The 23,957-nt window shown below is 47.3% G+C and overlaps 1 protein-coding gene across 4 annotated transcripts in view; it reads left to right on the top strand.

The window, feature by feature from the left end:
* Positions 1-21,501, top strand: part of Tns3 (tensin 3) — a 233,147-nt gene extending 211,646 nt beyond the window's left edge. For all 4 annotated transcript variants that reach the window (XM_057771347.1, XM_057771343.1, XM_057771344.1 and 1 more), the window contains 9 exons: positions 455-541; positions 1,738-1,869; positions 5,648-5,743; positions 6,394-6,471; positions 7,436-7,513; positions 15,602-15,770; positions 16,937-17,005; positions 17,099-17,125; positions 18,551-21,501. In XM_057771347.1, coding sequence (XP_057627330.1) covers positions 455-541; positions 1,738-1,869; positions 5,648-5,743; positions 6,394-6,471; positions 7,436-7,513; positions 15,602-15,770; positions 16,937-17,005; positions 17,099-17,125; positions 18,551-18,695 — 881 coding nt within the window. In that variant the 3' untranslated portion in view covers positions 18,696-21,501. The remainder of the gene's footprint in view (positions 1-454; positions 542-1,737; positions 1,870-5,647; positions 5,744-6,393; positions 6,472-7,435; positions 7,514-15,601; positions 15,771-16,936; positions 17,006-17,098; positions 17,126-18,550) is intronic.
* The last annotated feature ends 2,456 nt before the right edge of the window (positions 21,502-23,957 follow it).

Genomic DNA, 23,957 nt, shown 5'->3' on the forward strand with positions numbered 1-23,957 from the left:
CGACTCCCGATATGGCTCTTTCTCATACTGCTAGTCTAAAGCTTCAGCCACAGTGCTGGTAGATGTTCTCCGCTTCCTCCTTGGCCCACTGCAGACACATTCCAGCAGTAGACTGTGCAGATGCTGCAATAGTTCTGGCTTAGATCTTTGAAAGTTACTTTCTTTTTACCAGTTAAATAATTAATCGAATTGAGTTCTGAACTGTTTCAAATGTTTGACACCAGCCTTGCTTCTGGGGCCTCCTTTCTGGGATTGGAAACATCTGTGTCTTGCACTGCGCCACGGGGCCACGAGGCACTGGTGTACCGCACTATTCAGTCCTTGGATCTGCGTTTCCTTCCCCGCTTAGGACCCACGTGCCTATCCCTCCCACCTAGGTGTAGACTTAGATTTGCATCCTTGTCATAAATGAGACAGCAATAAAAATATTCTGTATGATAATTTTGCTTCACAGATAGCCCAAATGATAAACTCGTGATTGTGAAGTTTGTCCAGGACACGTCCAAGTTCTGGTACAAGGCAGATATCTCCAGAGAACAAGGTAGGTGGGGACCAGGGACCTCTTGCGGCGTCAGCCGTCTTTGGTCTCTAGGTCCTTCTATCAGGAACTCCTGCAGGGCGGATCCAATCAGAGCAAAACACACCTTTCTTATAGGCCTCTGGGGAAAATTTCACAACCTTCATATTTTTGTGAGAAAAATTCAGTATCAGTTGGGATTTGGGTGAGAAGTGGGTTCAGCCATAGACATCCCAGTGTATGGAGTGTGAATACTGGCTGTTTCCCTAAGCTCACCAGCCATGCCAGCCCAACATTTCTTTGAGGAAGAGACATTCTGTTCAGGTCTCTACTAAGTACCCCTCAGAGCATTGCAGAAAGAGGGCTATGGAGGAGAGAGATGCACTGTGGGACAGTCAGCTTGGTGGCTACAGGCCGTGAAGGGGAGTGGAGTGTTTGGAGCTCTGTCACAAGCCTCCTGTGGCCTGCCTGGTTGTCCCGGTACACAAGGAGCTCACGGGGGCCCTCCATCTCTCGGAAATCCCAGTCTTCTCCACGAGGTTCTGCCATTAGATCTTAGAGATGATAGAGACAGAGACTCTAGGCCTTCCTGTGGTCTCAAGGAAGCTGTTGTCATTTTAAATGGAAAAGAAGTGGGGAAAACAACCAGGGCCTGGGAAGACTTCCATTTCTCCGAGGCCACCTTGTCAAAGCTGCTTAACAAGTCCAAGGGCTCTGCAGAGCAGCCCCTGCTGCCAGTGTCCCCGTGCCCTCCTGACTCCTGTTTCCCTGCGCAGCAGCACAGATGGAGAGAAGACAGCATTTTCCTTACTCGGTGTTTATCTGCCAGGCAGGGCCCCCACTGGCCCCAGTTGCAGAAACAGCTGGAAGAAGGGACAGTCTTAGTCCATTTTCTGTGGCTGTCAAGAGCCCCTGAGGTTTGGTTGACTTATAAGGAGTCCTGGAGGTAGGGCACTTCAAGCATATCAGTACCGGTTTCACACTGATGAAGAGAGGAGCACATACATATATGCAGAAGAGAGGGGATGTCAGTGGCCACCTTGCTTTGTCACAGTCCACCTTCAAGCAGCTAAGCCATCCCTTGGGACCCCAAGAGGATAGTCGTATTGATCATCGGGGCTCAGACGTCAGTGTGATGTTTCAGAGGGGGAGCCATCTTAGGGTCTGAGTGGGCAGTGGCCTTTGTCCCCTGCAGTCATCCGTGCCTTTCCCTCCTCTAGCCATCGCCATGTTGAAGGACAAAGCTCCCGGGTCATTCATCGTGAGGGACAGTCACTCTTTCCGAGGGGCCTACGGCCTGGCCATGAAGGTGGCCACACCCCCTCCTTCTGTCTTGCACCTGAACAAGAAAGGTAAGGTTCCGTGGAATAGCTGGGGTTTGTACGTGCTTTGTTTTGAGGTGAAAACAGTGACAGAGAGTGGCAGCTGCTTGCCCTGGTCCCTTTAGTATTTGCTTTAGAAGGTTGTTTCCTTACGTAGTTATCTTATTTAAGTGCATGCACATTTTATACATTTTATCTTCTTTTGTCTATGGCTGAACCCACTTCTCACCCAAATCCTAACTGGTACTGAATTTTTCTCAGAAAAATGTGAAGGTTGTGAAATTTATCTTCTTTTGTTTTAAGCAAGTAGTGTTTTCTATAATACAGCAGAGCCAATAACCTAGGAAGGCACCCTGTTTCCTTCCGTGTCAGCCCTTCCTTCTTTGGGCGACCACATGGAAGACATTACTGCTTGACTTATCACTCACGGGCAGACTCACCTCTGAAATGATTATTTTTTCTATTTTTAACTTGCATTGTGAAAACGAATGTACTTGTTCTTATGTATCTCGTTTTGAGTCAGAACCCTGAGCCACTGACGTCTTAGATTATAGCTTTTATTCTCTTTCAGAGATGTCTTTTTTTAATTATGATTTTTTTTAAACTCTTAATTTTATTTATTTATTCTTCTTTAGTATACAGTGTTCTGCTGGCATGTGTGCCTGCTGGCTAGAAGAGGGCATCAGATCTCATTATAGATGGTGTGAGCCTCCATGTGGGTCCTGGGAATTGAACTCAGGTCCTCTGGAAGGGCAGGCAGCTTAACCTCGGAGTCCTCTTTCCAGTCACTCTGTTTTGTTTTATAAATATATCGTAATATACTTTCCATTGTTGGTCAACTCTTTCGTTGTTTTGCTTGTCTACCCCCTTTGCCCCTATATATAACCATCTTTACCACATATCACCAACCCTGGCAAGGAAAAAGTCTTCTTTGCCTTTTCTTTACCACCCAAATGGTCATTTTGGACTAGGGGAAAGAGCAGCCTCAGGTCATGAGGAGTGTGTGTGATAGAAGCCCTGTGACAAGATGCCAGAGGTAATTATCTTATCATGAGATAAGGTTTGCTGTGGCCCACGGTTTTAGATGGTTCAGCCCATTTGGTTGGCTCTGGTACCAGGCCAGTGGTGAATCATCATGATAGCATGCTTGTGCCTAAGGGAGTACGCGCTCAGCCTCCGCCTGCAGGGTGAAAGGGAGAGGCTGAGGAGGAAACTAGATTTCACCACTTCCCTTGAGGGCATGCCCTCAGTGACCCTAAGACCTCCCCACACCTTCTCATGGTCTCTGCTGACCACCAAAATGCCTCTCTGAGAGCTGAGCCTTTGCCACATGGATCTATGGGAAGGGACACTGATCGCGTTAGCAGGCCAGAGGAATCAGAAACAGCACAGTTGAGGTGCTTTCTGCACATAAAGACAAGCGGGTGCCTGCTTTCCCACTCCATGCCTGGGATCTGAGAAAATTCGTCCAAATCCTTGCATGAAATCTGTGCTGAAAGCTTCCTGGAGCAAACAGCTTCGAGCTGTCCCAAGAATATAAGATGTGGTTGCAGATGGGCCAGCCTCCGGCATGGGTAGCTGACCTGCTTTCTGGATGAGGTTGGGAGGCACTTGGGGCTCAGTCAGAGAGCCTCCCCCCCAAACCTGTGGGTGTTGGCAGGCCTTCTGGTGAGGGAACAGGATAAGTGAGATCACACAAATGTGGCCTCATAAAACATCTAGGATGTCTATCATAAGATGCTCAACAAGAATGCTATTACTGGGTGAAAATACAGGCTTCTTCACCGAGCGCTCACTCCGATGTGGCTGCTGAGGACTGCCAGGTTTTACTTGGGAGCACTGCTTAGGGACATACCAGGGAAAGTCAAAGTCTGGGAACGTGTCCTGCCTTGGGCCAACTTTATCCTAAGTCCGAGGATAAAGGAAGAAAATCAAGGCTATGTGAGTAGCAGTGTCAGCATGGTGGTCTCCATGGTGGAGACAGATGCAGTCTCGTCTCTGGGTGTGTACCCAGGTCTCTATTTGACATTTGCATTTTGCAGTGCAAGGATAGATTTGAGAGAAGAGTTCACCAAATGAATGACAAGCCAGTGAGTCACTGTGCCACCTCCTGTCATCCTGAGATGAGACAGTTGTGGTCATTCTAGACTCTGCATTCCAAAAAGCCCTTGGCCGCAGGATCTGCATGGGGCCATTTCCCACAAGTAAAATCCAGACCTTCAGTGGGTGTTTCCATTAGACTGGAAGTCCTGCGTCTTCTCCTCCCACAGAGGATGGACCATGTGTCTATTTCCTCCTTTTTATTGGACGTGGACTTTTTATTGGACGTGGACTTTAATGGGATCACATGATTCCCTTCTCTGCAAGCTTGACTGCCCCTAGAAAATGCTAACATGCGCCATCACTAATGGGTATTATTGTTTATAAACAGCATTTGGAGCCTAATTCCAGCTCGATATCCCTCATTATAGTGACCCACATCAAGTAGATGTGTCTGCGGTTTCTGATCAGTTTCAGATTTCAAAGTATTTATACATGCATAATGAGTGAGATACCTTGGGAATGAGGCTCAAGTCCTTACTTTTTTTTATTACTTTATTATTTTATTTATATGGTTTTTTTTCTGTACATGTGTCTGTATAGTGTGTACATTTCTGGTGCCCATGGGGAGCAGAAGAGGGTGTCTGATATCCTGAAACTAGAGTTACAGACAGTTGTGTGCTGCCATGTGAGTGCTGAGAATGGGACCTGGGAGACCTAAACCTTAACATTAAATTCGTTTACCTTTTGTATAGAATTCATGCATACTTCATACATAATGAAGGTACCGTCATACAGTATTTTCTATTAGTTTTACATTAATTGAAGTTTCATGGTATAGAATCTACCATTTATGGCTTCATACTGGTGCTCCAAATCTTCCAGGTTTTAGATTTGGGACTAGGGATGTTCCGCGTAGTCAGGCAACCCCTCCAAGCACAAATCCAGCAGATCTTGCTCCCTGGAGGTTTCAGTAGCAGCAATATTGAGAGGTCGCCTCTTATGGAGGGTGGTAAAGGCAGCAGTAGAAGAGAGAGACACAGCACATGGGGTGTCTATAGACTTGAGCAGCTTCGAAAGCTTCTGTTTCTCCTGGTTCCGTTTGTACTTTTCCATCTTCAGAACATTGTCCATTCAGTGGCTTCTCCTGGTGCCTCTTCTCTTTGGGTTCAGCAGCTGGCGTGAAAACAAGTGTTCTGTTTGCTATCAGTAGAGTGGAATGCTGCTCCCACAGAGCAGAATACTTGGTGCTGAAGGCGTTTCTGTATCCAGCTGTCAGCTCCACCTCACCCAGAGAGCTGGCATCCTTCCAGCTCTGCTCAAGTCTTTTCTTCCCGAACCTCAGTGCCCTTTTCTCTCTCCGAGGAATGTAGCCAGTGCTTCAAAGCCAGTGTCATTCTGAGCTGAACTTCTCTGGGAGTTCTTGTAATGTCTGAGGGTGTCTCTGGGGGATTCTTGTAGTTTCTGCGTTGCTACTCCAAGAGGTTTTACTATCCACCTGGCTTATGGCACTGCCCACCGACCATCCCAAAGGTGCTTCTAGGTAACCCCATAGTGCAGCAGTTTAGTCCTCTTCAGAGGGCGCCTTCTTAGGTGTAGCTCTTAGCTTTTGTACCTGCAGGAGGCATCTTTTTATCTGTCAGTTTGTCTGTCCAACCATTCACCATCTATCCATCGCTGTCCTGCTTTCCCTCTTCCTAACCTTTCCCCCTATTCTGATGTTTTAAATTTTAAAAAGTATTTTTTGTTGTTGTTGTTCTTTTCACAGCCGGAGATTTGTCCAATGAACTTGTCCGGCATTTCTTGATTGAGTGTACTCCAAAGGGCGTGCGGTTGAAAGGGTGCTCCAACGAACCTTATTTTGGTGAGTTACTTGAGGCGCTGTCTTGATGCTTACCAGGGCATGGATCCCCTGCTTCAGGTGGCTTGAGATCCCAGGGCCTCTCTGCCATGGTGGGTTACTCATTTCAGCTCCGAGATCTACGGCTGCTGCCATTTGAAGTCTTGTATTTATGATAAGCTCAAAGTGTAATTGTCTTCAAAACCCTTGTCAAACCCAAATCAATGGAAAGGACCTCCCAGAGCTAGAATAAGACAGGCGAACAACTACCGTGAAAGTCAGCTGATGGGTTCCATCAGGGTTGGAGCCCAATGTGTCCCCATCCCTCAGGCACAAGGAAGAACACAGAGCCACCACCAGAGCCTTCCCCCGCCTTTGTAAACAAGAGCCTTTCATAATCTTCTGGATAGACTGACTAGGCAACCTCGTATCCTCCTCCTTAAGAAGCATGGGCAGTTCATACTTACAAAGGCAACGGATGTGCCGGGAATATACCGTCAGTCCCTTGATCAACCTCTTTACTGTCCTGGGACCTTATCATTTCTGCGAGTTTTGGGTCACATCCCACAGTGGTCTAAAGGCTCGGCTTTGGGGAGTTTGGTCTCAACAGATTCTCTGGCTCAGCACACAGCAGGTGAAGAACTTGGGATGTTCATTTGCTCTTTTCCCTACAGGGAGCCTGACAGCTTTGGTGTGCCAGCATTCCATTACGCCCTTGGCTTTGCCCTGCAAGCTGCTCATTCCAGAGAGAGGTATGCGGTGGAGGGCTGAGTGTGGATGGGCCGTGTGTAGGCTCTGCAGCATTGCCCCAGCATGCTGCTCCCAGGACCTGTGGAGAGCCTTAAAAAATTGTTAGACGAGGATTCTTTAATGACGAGTGCTCTACATAAACCTCAAAGAAGGCAGGTGGCCACCTGAATTAAGAAAGGAGAAGGCCCTGCTGAAAACAACAGCTCCAAGACATTATACATTGGAAGGTTTCTAGAAAACCAAGACTCTTCAGCTTAAAGATGTAAGACACTTGGGGACATGGAGAGATGGCTCACTGGTTAAAACACTGACTGCTCTTCCAGAGAATCCAGGTTCAATTCCCAGCACTCATATCAGGTAGAGAATCCCATCCCAGGGGATCTGGCCTTTTCTGGCCTCCTTGGGTACCAGGCATTCATGAGGTCCATAGACATACATGAACGTAAAATATATATATACATAAGTAAGTAATTAATTTATATACACGTGTGTGTATATATGTGTATGTGTGTGTGTATGTGTGTGTGTATTTTCAGATTGATTTTCAAGATCACTTGCATTATAGATTTACAGGCCTACAAAATGGGACATATGCTGCAATGGTTAAATTTAGGTCATAAATAAACAAGTTTTTTACTTCTATATTTGTCAGAAAACACCCAGGATAATTTTTAGAAATTAATATCCAGGGGATATGTGAGTTGACTGTGTATTCCAGCTTTCCTGGAAGTACATGGGGTTTTTCTTTCAAATTTTTATCATTCATGTAAGTGAATTCAGAGACCAGAAAAAATGTTTCCGGGGAGGGCCTGCACCCCATCTCTGTTCCGGGTGGGGTGGCAGTTTCTGTGGACTAGACTATTGAAAGTTAACGGTGCTGTCACCATCCGCGAAGTCTGACATAAAATTGTTCCTGTCTTGTGGACTACTGTGTCAGGAGCACTTATTTCCCTTTTCTTCCTGCAGATCCCCTGGAGGAAATAGCAGAAAACTCTCCCCAGACATCGGCCAACTCAGCAGCCGAGTTGCTGAAGCAGGGGGCAGGTCAGTGGACACAGCCCTGTTCGGTCTCTGTGCCTCTGAGTCTCTGGGCAGAACCGAACTCCATGCTAGGACTTTCCTTTGGACAGTCATTTCCTGCTTTTCTGTGGACTGTGAAGGAAGTTTCCTTTTATAGCCACTTGGCATGGCTGAGTGGGGCACAGCTGTGAGGAGACGGGGTCAGGGCGTAAGAGGCAGGAGCTGTTGGTCTGACTCGAACAAGGCCAGATTCAGTGGGATAAATGTCAAGTCCTGTGCTTAGTGTGGGGGCGGAGGTGGGGGCACAGCATGGCAGGATGTGGGTGACCGCCTTGCTAGCTGAAAATGCAAAAATGTCCTGAAACTGTGACTCAACAGTCAGGCAACGTGAGTCAGCTGCTGGACCCGCTCTGCTATCCCTGTGGTGAGACCAGGCTGCTCTGTGGAAATATCTTCATTGATAGGCTTTCCTCGATCCGTGGCAGGAAGCTATAAAGGCATAGAGATCCCATATAAATGGCTGTTTCTTCACTCCCAGATCCCACACCATGGTGCTGCAGCTGATGAGCCGGTGTCCTTACAACATCAAGTAAAGTCCATAGCTTATTCAGAGCTCAGGCTTTTAAAATTTGTAATTTCTTAAAAACTTACATCACTTCTCTTCCTCCCTTCCCGTTCCTACTCCTTCCATGCCCCCACTCCCCATCATATTCTTGACCCCTACTTCTTTAGTTATTATTATCATACATGTGCACGCGCACGCACACACACACACACACGCACATGCAACATGCACACGAGTCCATTCAGTGTTGCTCATATACAGATGTATTTAGACCTGGCCATGTAGGGTTTAATAACTTATCAGGGCACCCATGCATGAAGAAAACTGACTCTCCTCTGTGGGCTCCTATTGATTGCTTCTAGTTTAAATTTCCCAGTGTCCCACCCAGAGAGTTCACTCTTGGAGTTAATGGGGTTAAGAAATATCTTTGGTATTCACTCATCAGTATAATGTCACACAAAGTATTTCCTTTGTCCTAAAATTCCCCTCTGCTCTCCCTACTTATTCCTTCCACATGGTTGAGACCCTCACTGCCACTGATCTTTTTATGCTCTCTCTAGTTTGGACTGTTCTAGAATGACTTATGCTGTAAACACAAGCTGTGTTGTATTTTCAGATTGGTTTCCTTCACTGGGTAATATGCATTGAGCTTCTTCCATGATTTTCATGGACTGGTGGCTTCTTTCATTGTGTGTAGTGCAGGAGCATATATGTGTTTGTACGGATACATGTGAATGCCTGAACATATGTGTGCACATCTGTTTCAAGGCACGGAACATGTGTTCTGTGTTGTATAGCTTTCTCAGTTACTCTATATTTTTGAAACAGAGTCTCTCGCTGAACCTATAGCTCATTGGTCAATGGGTAGACCAGCTGGCCAACAAGCATCAAGGATCCATCGGTTTCTATCTCCCTAGTGCTAAGATTCATAGTCCCAATCACTGCACCCAGCTTTTGTGTGCTTTCTGGGAACCTGAACTCAAATCCTCATGCTTGTAGCTTCCATGACAAGCATTTTTACCAACGAAGGTATCTTCCCATCTCTAAATGAGCCGCAGATTATTTATCCACACAGCTACTGAAGAATATCTGGTTGCTTCTAAATTTTGGCAAGTATGAATAAACTTTCTTTAAAAAGGTTTCGGGTCAATATGTTTCCAACGTTTTTGATTAAATATGAAGGAGCCTGATTGCTAGATCATGTGGCAAAAGTATAGACTTTTTTTTTACATAGTGGTTGTACCATTTTTCATTCCCACCAGCAGTTGGGAAGCTTCCTTTTGCTCCACATTCTCACTACACGTGATGGCGTCACTCTGAAGGATGCGCTCATTCTGACAGATGAACAGTGGTGTCTCACTGTTTTGTATCTCCCTAAAGACTCGCTGTCCAGCTAGAATGCCATTGTAGAGTCTGAAGAAATATCTTTATCTTCTCTGTAGAATTTGTAATCTTCTAATGTTGTCTCCTCCATAAAGTTAAACCCATTATGTGACCACTGTACAAGCAAAGAAGACTTTCTCATTTGTAATGTGGAATGTGTTTTAGATTTCCAAAGAGCTGGGCTAGCCACAGCCACAGCAAAGGTGGCAGGTACTTGTCCCAAGAGAAACGCCTTTCTCTGGGAGCCAGCCTTTTCTCTCCTATTTCTTTTGAGCCTGAGCAGGCTGTCCCTGGGCCACCACCCGTGGTGGCTTCAGGAGACACTGAGTAGTCCCACGTAAGAGATCAACTCAAAGCCCCTAATTTTGTTTTAGGTGCTCCCTAGAGCCCTCCACGAGTAACACCCCGTGTCATACTGATGCATACTGATGTCTAACACACTGATGTTGTAATATTCTGAGGTTAAGACACCAGTATGGCCTTTGGCTAATTTGGTTATTTGATTCTACCTCTTAAAAATGTATCCAAAAATTAAAATTAAAAAAGCCTGTGATGATTGGTTTTAAACCACAAATATGTATCAATTTTATTTAAAAAAAAAAAAACCCTGAAGGAAAAGGATCATGGTGTCATGGCCATCTGGGAGAGCTGGCCTCATGGAGCTGAGTGGGTGGCGTGGTCTCATCCCACTCTGTGGATGGAGCTCCTGAGGTAACGAGCGTTGGTCAGAGCACGCTGGCTTTTTGCCTGAACCACCATCTGCATTTGTGTTAGCAGCAGAGCTCTGCTTCTCTGTCCCGCATGAGGAGTGCCAGAACCACCGTGCCTCTGCGGGCATCTCTGGTGTAATATTGCTCATCGTAAGCAGTTTCTTATAGTTCTCCTTGTTAACGACATTCATCCAGTCAGTGTTACATTCGGTCATGTTAATGATGTCCGCTGTTGTCCTTGTTTAGAAGTTACATCTTCCCTTCCATTCCAGCACATTATCTTAATATAATATTTTATTGAATCTTCGAGACTTTCATATAATGTATTTTGATCATGATCTCCTCAGCTGCTCCCAGATTCTCCTTTCCCATCTCCTCACCCAAACCTCATGTCTTTTTTTATGTAATAACTCACTGAGTTGAGTTCTGCCAATGTACTCATAGGGATGGGGACCATCTCCTAAAGCGTGGTCACCTACCAGGAACCACACCCGCTAAAGAAAACTGACTCTCCCTTCCTTTACCAGACATCAGCTGTCACTGGTTCCTCAGCTAGGGACTGGGGTTTGCGTGTCTCTTCCCACTGTGTTGGACTGTTGACTGCCTTGATCTTCTGTTCCTGTGAGTGTGATAGTCATGGTGTATTCAGAAGACACTGTTTCGCCCCAGTCATCCCTGACCTCTGGCTCTTCCCTAATATTCCCCAAGTCTTGTGTGGAGTGGCTGCAGCTCACTATTTTAAAATACATTTTCCCATCTTTTAAAAGAACATTAATTTTTTTTCTAACGGATGGATTTTTTTTAGTGATAAGATTTCCTGTCAAACCTTGTAGTCTTTTTAATAATCTGGGTTGGGCATTAAGACACGAGGCTTAACTTAAGGCTACTTTGAGATTCTTTCCTTTAATCTGTAACACATCAGGATTGTGAATCTCCATTCCACCCAGCAGTACCTAGGCAGGGATTTAGTTCAGCAGGTCTGGGTGTGGAGCTTGCACCATCCTCGCCTGAGGATTAACGATGGTCATTTAGAATACCTGCAACACAGACATTGTAGCAACAAGGTGGGCTCTTCTGATCTCTGGTCACTGAAGTTCCCCCCTCTCCCAACTAAGCTTCCCCTGTCATCCTGCTCCCAGACTCCTGCTGAAGCTCTTGGAAATGTCCCATATCTTCATAGTAGAAGCCAAGACTCAGCACCACAGCAGTCAGTGCCAGTGGGACATTTGATACTAATGTCATTATGACTTTCTTCCAATAGCTGAAACAATTTGGTTCTCTATTTTAAGCCTTCAGTTCTTAATAATTGTTTCTTCTTGAAACTGAGGAGTGTAAGCTAACCCTTAAAAGGGGGCTTTTTCACCAGGCTTCTGATGAGTCTATAGATATGGTGACTGAGCAACTAGTGCCCTGTGAGTATAATTTAATAAAGATCGTGTGTTCTTTTAAGGTTTGCTTTTTTTTTTTAGAATCAGGATAAATGACTCCCAAACCTGTTACTTGTGCAGCCACTTCACACCAGGAAGAGGGGGAGGGGGCTGGAAGCGCTTTAAACCAGTTCTGCCCCTGCCACTTGCCTGTCCTGGGGTTGTCCTTCGTGTTCATTCCTTGGCATTCTTTTTTGTAGTTGTGTAATGAGTTTGTTCATGGTTTTTACAAATATAATGCAAGTCTCAGGGTTGTGTAATGAGTATGCTCATGGTTTTTACAAATATAATGCAAGTCTCAGGGTTGTGTAATGAGTTTGCTCATGGTTTTTACAAATATAATGCAAGTCTCAGGGTTTTTTTTGTGGTTATATAGTGCTCCGTTGTGTAGTTCAACTCTTCATGGTCACGCAGTTTGCCTGTCTAGTTTTTCAGTGCTAGAAGCTATGCTTGAAGGACCGTCTTTCTATCGGAGTTTTCCTGAATTCTGCATAACGCCTTACACTAAAGTCCCAGAAGTGACACAAATGACTTCAAATATGTGGACCTGAAACCGCCTTCTGATGTAAACTTTTCCCAGCATGGGAGCTCCCTGCTGCTCATGGAGCTCCTCTCCGTGGGTCTGAAGACTGCTGTCCTGCTTGATGTCTCATGCAGCACTGTGGCATCAGGTTTCCCTGCTCCAGGAACACTTGGCTCTGCTGCCACACAGTACCTGCTAGAGACAGCCTGACTCTGTGGGAGTTGGTGCTTGGCCCACTGTCGTGCCCCAGAGGTGTTATTTCTCCCAGCATCTCTCAACACCAGGCTCTTGCCTGGTACCACAGTTGGAGCAGTCCTTATCAGGAAGCTCCCAGTGGTGCCTCCAAGATAGCAGTCTAGTCTGTGGTTTCCTGTGAATCACATCTAGGTGTGCCAAGTCTATGGGATTTTCATAGTAGTTAGATTAAAATACACAGGCACACACATGCACACACGCTGCCATCTGAAACTGCATGCCCAACATGACAGGATCAGAGGGGGCATGTTCACCCTCCTGAAGTATGTCTTCCATTTTCCAGGCTTCTCTCCAGTGCCTGTTCATAGCACACATGCTTTTGATTTTATAGTTCTAATCATAGCAGAGACTGTTTATTCTGCTTTGGCAATTACCTGCTAACCTTTTTTCCATGTTGCTATATAATTTTCGTGATTACCATTTGCTGGTTGCTTCCTATTTCGTTGAGAGAATGAATTTAACCCTTTCTTTATTCTTGGACATAATCTATCTTCATTTTTTTTCCTGCCGTAATGCGTATGCGCAAGAACATTTTCCTCTGTGGATTAGCTGTCTTGCATGCTTATAGGAGATTTTCTTTTTGAATCTTCGAAGAAGTGGGACCCTAAAGTTATTTCCTGGCTTTTCAGATCTTCCTGAAAAATGTGGCTAAATTATCCAGAATGGGCTCGGGTTACCCCAGCATAAAAGGTACCCATTTAATCAGAGCTTTGTGGGTGTAAAGCCTTTGACAATTTTAAGAATTTTTGACACCTTTCTCTCTTTTGCAAGAGAACACAGGGAAACCCGTAGTTTAGATGGGAATTAACATACAAGTAAACCAGCCAGACTTAAGTTCCTCTTTAGTGATCTTACCTGCAATTGTGAGGCAGGTCTGAACACCGAAGTTCTCTATGAAGTGTGTTCTTGCAAAGTCACCTTGGCCTGAGCTCGGGGATGAGTGACTGACTGCCCGCATAATCCTTACCGTCTCTGAGCCTAATCTGCAAACTGGGGGTGATAAATATAGGCTGTTCTTTGGGACCATTACTACTAAGAGGTACTAGGTTAAGCTCAGAGTAGTGAAAACATTTTATTTGGGCTAGAAATTTCTTGTTGACTTTTGCTTCAGAAACAGTGGCGTTTAGACACTGGGATGGATGGTCAAGCTCCTTTTCATGAGTGTAAGGGTAAATAAAGTTTGCAGACCAGAAATATCTCAGATGAAACTTCTGTTTTATTTGTGAGTTGAGAAATTCCCGTTAAATTGGGTTGCAGTGCTGGGGCTGGGCAAGTGTTCAGCCATGGAGCTGAGCTCATAGGCCTAGTCCTGCCTAAAAGCAGCCAGGGTGACTTGTCTCAAGTCTCTGAGGGTCTTTTGCCTCTCAGTGTCTGCTCCCTTTTGGGACAGGACAGACCTTCCTCCCCTCCCTTTCTTTCTCTTCTGAGTCCAGCGAAGCTTAATCCCGACTAACTTTTAACTTCCAAATGGAGGGAGGGACTTCCCTTTTCCAATCAGCTTGCTCTTTGCACTCCCTGAAGTTCAGGATCTCAAAGCCTCAGGCTGTGACTCCCAGCTTGTGTTGTAGAGAGAGAGCGCTGCAGCCCCCGTGGTCCCTGTGTTACATCTCCTTGGAGCATCCTCCTGTGGCAGTCCTCCCTGGTCCCCTTGACTGGACTCTTGGCAGGTGCTCCTGTCTAAAGGGGTGGTACCTGCTGCTTCTAAGCAGAGAGAATACAGCCGCTTCAGGGACCTCACCAAGAGCGAGAGCATGCAGGACAGTCGGCATCCGAATGCACTTCATCTGAGTTTCTCTGTGGGTTTGCACCAGAGGGACACTTTTTTTTTCCTGCTTTGTGAAACTTTCGTGCAGTGATTCTCAACCTTCCTACCACTGCAACCCTTTGATACGGTTCTTCATGTTGTGGTGACCCCAACCATAAAATTATTTTCATTGATACTTTATAACTGTCATTTTGCTACTGCTGTGAGTCGTAACGTAAATCTCTATGTTTGCCAGTGGTCTTAGGAAACCCCCGTGAAAGGCTCGTCCAACCCCCAAGGAGTCATAACCCACAGATTGAGAACCACCGCTCTAGAGGCCTTTAAGGCAGAATTAGCGTAGCCCTTTGCCGCCTTCTGCAGACGGAAACAGGCAAGGGCAATTCCATTATTAATCTCTTCTCAGTGGTTCTAACGTTATACAAGATGAGGGTCATTTGTAAAGGAGAGAGCTGTATTTTGGCTCATGTTTCTGAAGTTTAGGGATAGTATTGTCATCTGCTTGGCACCTGAGGGTGGCGTTGTGCTGCTTCAACTCTGGCAAAATACAGATGAGAGTCGTGTTAAGGGAGAGCCAGAAAGCAAGCCGAAACGGAGACCTCACTTTTGTAGCCACCCACTCCGGTCTGGTGAAAGCCATGAAGCTCTCTTAATGCCCTCATCACCCTGGAAGCACTCCACAGTGACTGTCAGATTTCAGCAGGAGTCCCGAAGGGGACAAACAGAATTGTTTCTAAGGAAGGGCCCTCTCCATCTCCTCACTGGCGACCCTGGCTTTCTTCTTGAGCTTCGCACAGAACCTAAAGCCCTGTGCTAACAAACCAGCTTCTACACTCTCAAATCTGTGTTAACTGTAGCTTGTAACGCAGGAGTCGGGGCTAAACGGGACAGTGGGGTCTTCAGGGCCGTATTGACGCTCAGTCATATTCCCCCACCCACTGGGAGGAGATGATTACAGGGAACACCCTAACCAGGAAGTGTAGGAAGCTGGGACACATGGCAGGTGGTGCTTAGTCTGTGCACTAAGCCGTGGAGAGATGATGCTGCGAGCCATCTCTCCGTGGCTCCTCTGCATGTCCTTCCAACACTTTAGACAAAGTAGTTCGTAAAATGGAGTCACCCCATGGATGTTTCTCAGGAATTTCAGAGAGTTTGTACTTACCACATTTTGGGCGTTTGTGTTAACGTGACCATTGTCTTTCTTCTTGCTGAGGCCAGGGAAGATCCTGTATGCGTACAATACTTCTCTCACCAACAGGCCCACCCACAGTAGCTTATTATGTCCTCTGCTTGCCACCGGAGCAAGCGTTTGCTTGATACTGGAAAGCAGGGAGCATGTGTTTGCCAGTGCTCCTGGCCTGGGTCGCACATTGAAATAGCTCCTAGCCCTTTCCTCCTCTGGCTGGTCTCTCCCCGTGCACCGGAGCATGTATGTCCCCAGCAGTCCTGACGGATGCACTTCTCACCAGCTCCGCATTGTCTTGCAGCCTGCAATGTTTGGTACTTGAACTCCGTGGAAATGGAGTCCCTCACTGGTCACCAGGCGGTCCAGAAAGCCCTGAGTATGACCCTGGTTCAAGAGCCTCCACCAGTGTCCACGGTGGTACACTTCAAGGTGTCGGCCCAGGGCATCACCCTGACTGACAACCAGAGAAAGTAAGTGTGGGGTGTGAGGGGTGTGGAGGCCTGAGGTCTCCTTCCCAGTGTCCTTCTCAGTCATTTTCCATTCTTTTCTTTGAGACAGAGTCACTTAGTAAACCTGGGACTCACTGTGAACTCTAGGGATCTGCTCAAGGCCATGTGGTTCCCCCAGTCCGTCCAGTGCTAGAGTTAGAACTCACACCAGCACACCCAGCTCTTATGTGGGTACTGAGGATCCAAACTCAGGTTCTCATGACTGCTCTGCAAATGCTACCCGTGAGCCAGCTCTCTAGCTCCAAGGCTATTTTAAATTTTGTTGTTGTTGTTTGTGTTTTAAAAAGATCTTTTAAGTCATTAACTTTAAAGCCGTTGAGATGGACCAGAATCTACTGGCTTCTGTTTTGGCATAACTACTTCCATAGCTGGTGGGCAGCTCGTGTTGGTCAAAGGAACACAGTGTGGTACAGGAGTTTCTGTGGCAAATGCAAGGGACAGAGCCCAGGCCATCCTGAGCCCTCAGTGGTAGCCTCCCTGCAGGCCCCCACACCTGCAGTCCCTTCCCCAGAGTCAGTCCTTTCAGTGAGATCTTGTCTTCATCTTTCTACATTGCTGAATAGTTTGAAGATAGACTCTCACATTTCAGGATGCTGCAGTTGGGCTAAGAGCAGGACCACAGAGCAAAGTCTGGCTTTGCTCGTCAGGGCTTCTCCCCGCATTGGCAATAGGAGACCTTGAGCAAACTCCTTACCTCTCTGATGTTTGATTTTTTTTTTCTTCTTTCATACCTATGTCAAAACACCTACCTCAGGATCTAGTGACTCAGAGAATGCAGAGGGCACGTGCCATGCATGGTGCTGTTGATGTGAGCTCAGCCTTGGGAGAGCCAGGAGGTCCAGAGGTCCTGAGCTGCCTTCTGTGTTGCATCCCTGGCCCTTCCAGTTCCTCAGAGCTCCTTGGCCCCTCCCGACCTTCCCAGTGATTGACACCATCACTCTTGGTGGTGCTTCTGTTGGCCCCTCGCGAGAACTGTTCCACCCAGTGTCAGGCTAATGACTAGTGAAGGCATCAGATAGTTCCTGCTCCACAGTCATCCCACTGGGGAGTGGGGGACTCCTCAGTCCACCTTCCATCATCCCAGAGCCCTATGACTGGAGCTCCCCTCTCTCTCTACCCCCCAACAGGCTCTTCTTCAGGAGGCATTACCCCGTGAGCAGTGTCATTTTCTGTGCCTTGGACCCACAGGACAGGAAGTAAGAATTTTCTATTTTTATCACCGAAAAGTACGCTTTCATCCTTTAATTTTAAAACGTTAACATGAATTCTTTTTCTCTTCAATTCCCAAGGTGGATCAAAGATGGCCCGTCCTCTAAGTAAGTCGCCAGCGTCTCTTCTCTTTCTGAGGATAATCACAGTGCGCAGCTGAGCTCAGGTCTAGATTTGCAAAGAAGGGCTCATTTAAAAGACCAAACAAAACAAAGCAGTCATTGTCAATGGGGATGTTTGTTTGGGTTAAACTGAAAGCAGAAAATAAGGATAAGTGTTCAGATTTTGAAGTACAGGCCTGGACCATGTTGGCTTATCCTCTGTGGTGGGATGGATATGACTGTCTATATTATATCTGTAGTGTCCTTTTGCATACACACTAAGACAGATTTCTTTTTAAAAAATATATTTATTTATTATGTATACAGTGTTCTGTCTGCATGTATGACTGCAGGCTGGAAGAGGGTACCAGATCTCATTATAGATGATTGTGAGCCACCATTTGGCTGCTGGGAATTGAACTCAGGATGTTTGGAAGATCAGGCCATGCTCTTAATCTCTGAGCCTTCTCTCCAGCCCCTAAGATCTCTTAATGCAGCCATTTAAGAGGGTGTCCCTACTGCTGAGGCACCCAGACTGTGTGTGTGAGCAGGACTGAAATCTGTGCCTGATATTTCCCAAACTCGAAGGATTATGTTTTGTACCTCTGACCAGCAAGTTCTGATTCCCTGCTCAGCATTGCTGTTCAGGTGATCAGGGGAGTCTAGTCCTCACCCCACTACAGAGGCTTCCTTGTGCCCCCCAGATTGGCTTCCTCTGCATAGTCTGCCCTGCTGATCTCCAGTGGCCATCACATGCCTCCTTCCTCGCAGGCCCATTTCAGAGTGTTTTGTGCTCTGGAGAACTGATCAGGAGTAGCAGACAGCCGCAGCTTCCTGAAGTGATCGTAGTCTCGCAGGCCTGAGAGGAGTTCTTGGCATATTAGCCTTTCTGGGTTGGGTGTCTGGTCTAGGCAGGTCTGGGAGCTTCTGGCATTCTTCCTAGAATTCCTAAGGCCTTGAAGTTCCAGGGGAGACCCTGATTTTGCATGGCCAGCTGGAGCTCAGGACCCTGTAGAAGGTGTCTGGAAGACCCCCAGCCCTCTAGAAGAGATACTAAGGAGCAAGCAGGGCCTCCACATTTATTTAGGGTGGGGTAGCATTCCTCTAGGCTCAGTACTCATTCTCCCTGCAGTTTCCAAGGATCAGAGGTCAGGGTGGTGGATAGGTCTCTAAGCTACTGCTTGGGACATCATAGGCTTCTATAGGTGCACTTGCTATTGCTCCCAGATTACTGTTTTGTGAAAGTGAGATCCTGCATGCATGCGTGGTTCATGCCTTTGTGGGCACTGCCTGTGTGGTTCATGTGTGTGCAGTGCATGCACATGTGGTGCATGCATGTGTGGTTCATGTTTGTGAGTGCTGTGTGTGTGGTGCATGCATGTGTGCTACTGCACACTCCTGGCTACTCTGACCTATTCTTGTCTCTTTCAGAGTCTTTGGATTTGTGGCCAGGAAGCAGGGCAGTGCTACAGACAACGTATGCCACCTGTTCGCAGAGCATGACCCCGAGCAGCCTGCCAGTGCCATTGTCAACTTTGTGTCAAAGGTCATGATTGGCTCCCCTAAGAAGATCTAAGTCCCTCATAGCCAAGCCTGCCAGATGCCTCATGAAGCCCTTGAAATGGCAGCGGGGTGAGGCGGGGCCCCCATTTGTACCAGACTGAAAATCCTCACATTCCAGACCCAAGAGGGGAGAATATGGCAGCTCTTCAAACCAGGAACAAACAACATCACTACAGATTGGCCTTTCCTGAGAGTATCTTCTCATCTTGACACACCTATATAGTCAGGCGCATTTTGAGTGGAAGGATCTTGGGCCAGGAAATGGTTCCCCAGTGTCCCAAGGGCAAGGGCTATACAAGGAGAGAATATAGAAGACAAGGCGGCCTTGAGTCCCTGGCTCACTGGCATCTGTGTGGATGAGGAGCACCCAGCCTGTGTGGCAGGGGCTGAGTAACCATGGTGCCCACTTGTCGGCAGATGTGCTCTGTCCAGAGACTCCCTCATCTTGTCTTTCTGCAGCAGATGGTGATGAAGCTGAGGAGGGCATGCATGGTTGGGGAAGGTGCGTGCAGGTTGGACCGTGGTGGGAATCTAAGTTAGGAACAGTGGAAAGGCTGTGAATTGAGAGCAGCGGCAGCCTCTGGTGTCGGGGAGGAGCATGCAATGCCAGAGACTCTGTGATCCTGCTGGCGGGTGGCCAGCCGGGCTATTGAGAGCCTAGAGGACCTTGAGAGGAAAGCGAGAAGCCGGAATCAAAAACGCCATTGTGTGTAATTTATATTTTACTCATGCCAAATTATTTATAACCGCTTGTCATTGCCGTACGGTACCCGTGTCAAATGCTGCAGCCAACTAAGCCGTGATTGCTAGAAGGCTTGTCCCCTTGTAGACACACCAGAGATGACTGTCCCTTCAAGGAACAGGTGAGCAGTGGTCCCAGGGCGACACTGCCCGGTTCTTCTTCCGCAGAACTGCCCAACAGTTTTGCCTTAAGCAGCCCACCCTCTGTTTGCACAGCGATATGTCTTGCCCAGATGTGGATGATTTCTTTTCTGATGGGAATGTCCAGGAGGAATGGGACACTAAGACACCAGGGTCATTCTCCGTCTCTTCCGCAAGACTGGCCGGGCCGTCTCCAGGCCTGCGCGATCTAAAGCGTGTATGTGGCATTTCTAAGCTGTTACCGTGATTCTCCTCGTTGCTCCTGCAGCTTCTGTGGGGACCTATGTGGATGTCAGAAGGGAGAGAAGGGGGATGAAGAGAAATTCTAACTCTCCCAGGCTAGCTTTGATTCGCTGGGACCTCTTAGCCACTGAGTCGGAGGTGATGGCTCGTGCTAAGATTGGCGGTCTAGGGTTGCAGGCTTCCTGCCTGCTCCTCCCAGTGGTCAGAGATTTTTGAAGAAGCCTGTGAGCTTGACACTTCCCAGAGTGGAGGGCAGCAGAGCTACGTGGAGGCAAAGCCAGGATCTCCTTCTTGCCGAACTCTACACCCCAGGAAGGCTCTGATCGTCCCCATTCCAACCTGAAAGTCTCACTCTGTGATTTCTAAAATCCACTGCCTGCTTGCGCATCTGGTGGCTGGGATGGGCCACTGTTGTCGGGCTTGGGTTTGGAAATCTACGTAGTGGATTCTCTGTTTTAAAAGGAGCAGAGATGTAGCTACATGTAGAATTGAAATCAACTCTGTCAGTGTGTTTTGTGTGTGTGTGTGTATGTATGGTATGTGTGTGTGCACAGATGGACCATTCCACTTTTAGCTTGTGTGTGTGTATACAGGTGGACTGTTCCACTTTTAACTCCTGTGTGTGTCTGTGCGTGTATACAGGTGGACCGTTCCACTTTTAGCTCCTGTGTGTGTCTGTGCATGTATACAGGTGGACCGTTCCACTTTTAGCTCCTATTGATGGGCCAAAAGCAAGTGCCTCGTTTCTGTGCCAAATATTTGCCTTGGTCTTTGCGGACCTCCTTCGTGGACACACTCGGATTCAGTGCCTGATGGGGGAATGCACCTTCATTCCCTAGAGGCCCCATGTCTTCCACAGAGGCTTCTAGTGTTTCAGTTACTCATATGCAGCTAAAATCCAGATTGGGATGGGGGTGGGGGGCTGAAGTTTGTGCTCTGGCCAAGAAGTGCCATGCTCTGGGTGATTTATATGCAAATGTGACCCAAAGACCATAGGCCAAGTTCCTTCTGATGGAGGAAGAGGGCTTAATTAGAAATCAGCAGGCCAGAGCTGAAGCAAGCCTTCTAATTATAATGGGAGATGTCAGGGCTTCCCACAGTGGTCAGCATGGAATGCATTCAAGAAGCCTTATAAATGTGCTTTGGAAACTGACTGGCCAGGTGTGACCTTTACTCACGTTAAAAGTGGTCAGGGGTATCATGGAATTTGCTCTGAGAAACAGCAGGAAGACAGCTCCACAAGCTGGTAGGCCTTGGTTCTGTCTTCTGCGTGTAGCATGTATATTGAACAGAATAAGATGAGACGCAACACCGTACTGTGTGCTCAGAAACACTGGGAAAGGGTATTGTTCAGGCGCCAGTTGGGCATGAATTAGTATACTATTCTGGGAGTAAATTCAGTGATGCCCCACCACTTCCAATAGATAGCCAGGGTCCTGTTAACCTTCTCATTAATGGTCTTATAGTCTCCAGTGTTGGGCTGTACCCATGTTAGAAGCCACACTGCATTTATCCTCAGTGTCAAAGACATTGTAATGTTGCCTTATCTGTTAGCGCAGTCTTCACCATTCTATATTGTAAAGAATATATATCCAGTATGTAAATGAGTGTTCTATAAACCTTTTGTATAGGCGTTTTCTCTGCTCTTTAAATATCAACCTTATTCAGAGTATAATAAAAATTATGACCTTGGTAAGACTAATGAAACAGATGTCTTGTTTGGTTTATATGTTTTCTGTGCGTATGTGTGTTTGTAAATGTGGGTGAATGGGTGCCTTCCATGTGTTGTGTGTAAAGAATCAGAAGACAAATTGGTTGTGAGTTCTCAACTCCAAGCTTGTTTAAAGCAGTCTCTCTTTGTCTGCCACATAGGCCAGGCTAATTGTTCCACAGACTTCATTTGGCCGTGGGAGCACTGGGGTCATGGACACCATGCCAGCTTCACGTGGCTTCTAGGGATTTGAAGTCAAGTTCTCAAGCTTGTGTGACAAGTATTTCCTCCCACTGAGCCATCTGCCTTCCTAAATGATCACTTTTATGTCCCAGGTTGTATGTTGAGTCTGTGCGTGCGTTGTGTGTGTGTCTGCGCTTGTGTGTGAGTATGTTTGCGCGTACATGGATGCACTGAGTCCGTTTGCACATGCTACTGCCTGCCGGGGTTTGTATGTGGGTTTTTGTTTTCTGGTGTCTGTTTTGTGAGTCACTGTGCTCATCTACCTACTTACATGTTTTGCTTCTGAGAACGTGTTTTAGGATGGCTCTCCAAAGGCCTTGGGAAAATTATATTCGAATTATTTTTAAGTTGTCAGGCAAGGTACGGTGGCCCACACTTGCAGTGCTAGCACTTGGGAGACAGAGAAAGGACAGCCAGTGGTACACAGTGAGACCTTGTCACAAACATGAACAGTAAGTTGTGAAACACGCCTGGAATCTTGGGACTCGGGAGGTTAATAAAGGAGTTTACTGTGAGTTTGAGGTAGCTGTGGGCTGCATGATGTGCTCCAGACTAGCCTGAGCTACAAAATGGGTGTCCTCTCCAAACCCAGATATCTTTGAAGAAGGATAGCAGTGGCTGGTGGAGTCGCTCAGGTAAAAGCCTGGCTGTGCGGGTGTAATGGCCCGCGTTCAGTTCCTGGGAACTACGGTGCAAAGGAGAGCCAGCTAGCTCCTGAAGCTGTCCTCTGACCCCCACGCCCGTGTTCACACAGTACAGCAATAACCAGCATCTTTACAGAACTAGTAGCTGAGCGCAGGCATGGTGGTGCCGGGGTGTTTCAGTGCCCCGCAGTTACAGCCCAGCCACATGCTGGCTTCATGGAAAGACTCTTAAGGTGTGGCTGCCTACAGTCTGAACATTCTGAGTCTGGAGTAGCCAGGGCACCCGGCCCTGCATAGCCCTCAGCATTCCTGTACCTTCCACGGACTGGATCTGCTGGCTTTCTGCTCCCTTGGGCTGACCCCATCCTTCTGAGTCAGGGGTCAGGAGCAAGGTCCGTTGCTAACCTACTAGATCTAAACCTGAAAAGAAGGGCTGCTTCAGGCCCTGGCTGATTATGAATAGACTCATAAATGCAACTAGCAGCCGCTGTGTGGCCCACGTTTCCATGCTGTTGGCCTCCTGGGCTTCTAATGACATTCGTCCCATACTATCTTCCTACACATACTGCAGGAAGGTGGGCTTGACAGGATGCAGATGTTGGTTTCCGAACCGAGTACAGACAGTGGCGGGTTTAGTCTCAACAGGAAACAGCCAGGGGATCCCTTGCAGCCAGTCACTGACTGGCTCTTAACCAAGGTCCCAACAGGGTATGAACATGAGTCGTGCAGATGTAAAGATCACTTACTGAACGTGATGTCTAGGCACCCTGGATGTTCATCACGACGGTGGGGCTTGTAGAATAAACTTGCTCATGTTTCAAAGCCTCTGGTCGCAGAGGATCCAGCGTGGTAGACTGGTAGGAGTTGCAGTTCGTACCTCAGCACTGCCTGGGCTCTCACTACCTATACCTCAGGCTAGTCTATTGTGCTGCAGACACTCAGAACCACCGTGATGAGGACGCGAGGCCACTGCTGCTGTGTCATCCTAGAGGGTTTGAGTGGCTGGACATAGGAGAGTTGCAATGGCCTTGGGAAAATCTCTTGAGAAAAAATGGAGACTTGCTGGGCAAGACTCAGAGAATGAACTGGAGTTGCCTGAGAGAATGTGGATCCTGGGACATTGCCAGATAGGATGTTTTGGTACCGCAGAAATTGATCATATCCGGACACATTGGCTGAGAGGTATGTTGAGCTAGTGAATGGCCCACAAATGACAATGAAGTTATCAAAAATCAAAGGCTTATCTGAAACCTGGTCAGAGTGTGAGCTCAAAAATGTGACCAAGATGTGTGTGACTCCATCCCAGAGACTACCATATGGCTGGGAGATTCAGTGAGGGCCCCACGCTGAGAGCACCCAGCCTTACCAGGGAGGCACTCTTTCCCGTAGGCAAGGGAAATCCACAGCAAATGCCACCCTAATTCAGCCACTCCCTGCATGGGTCTGAGGTGTCCCTCTCCTACCTACAGATTCCCCTCTGTCCCTCTGCCAGTCTGGGTAGTGGGAATGGGGCAAGGATTCTAGATAAACAGCAAATAGGCCGCGTTTATCA

Source organism: Chionomys nivalis, chromosome 6 (genome assembly GCF_950005125.1).
Source record: "Chionomys nivalis chromosome 6, mChiNiv1.1, whole genome shotgun sequence".
Classification (NCBI taxonomy): domain Eukaryota; kingdom Metazoa; phylum Chordata; class Mammalia; order Rodentia; family Cricetidae; genus Chionomys; species Chionomys nivalis.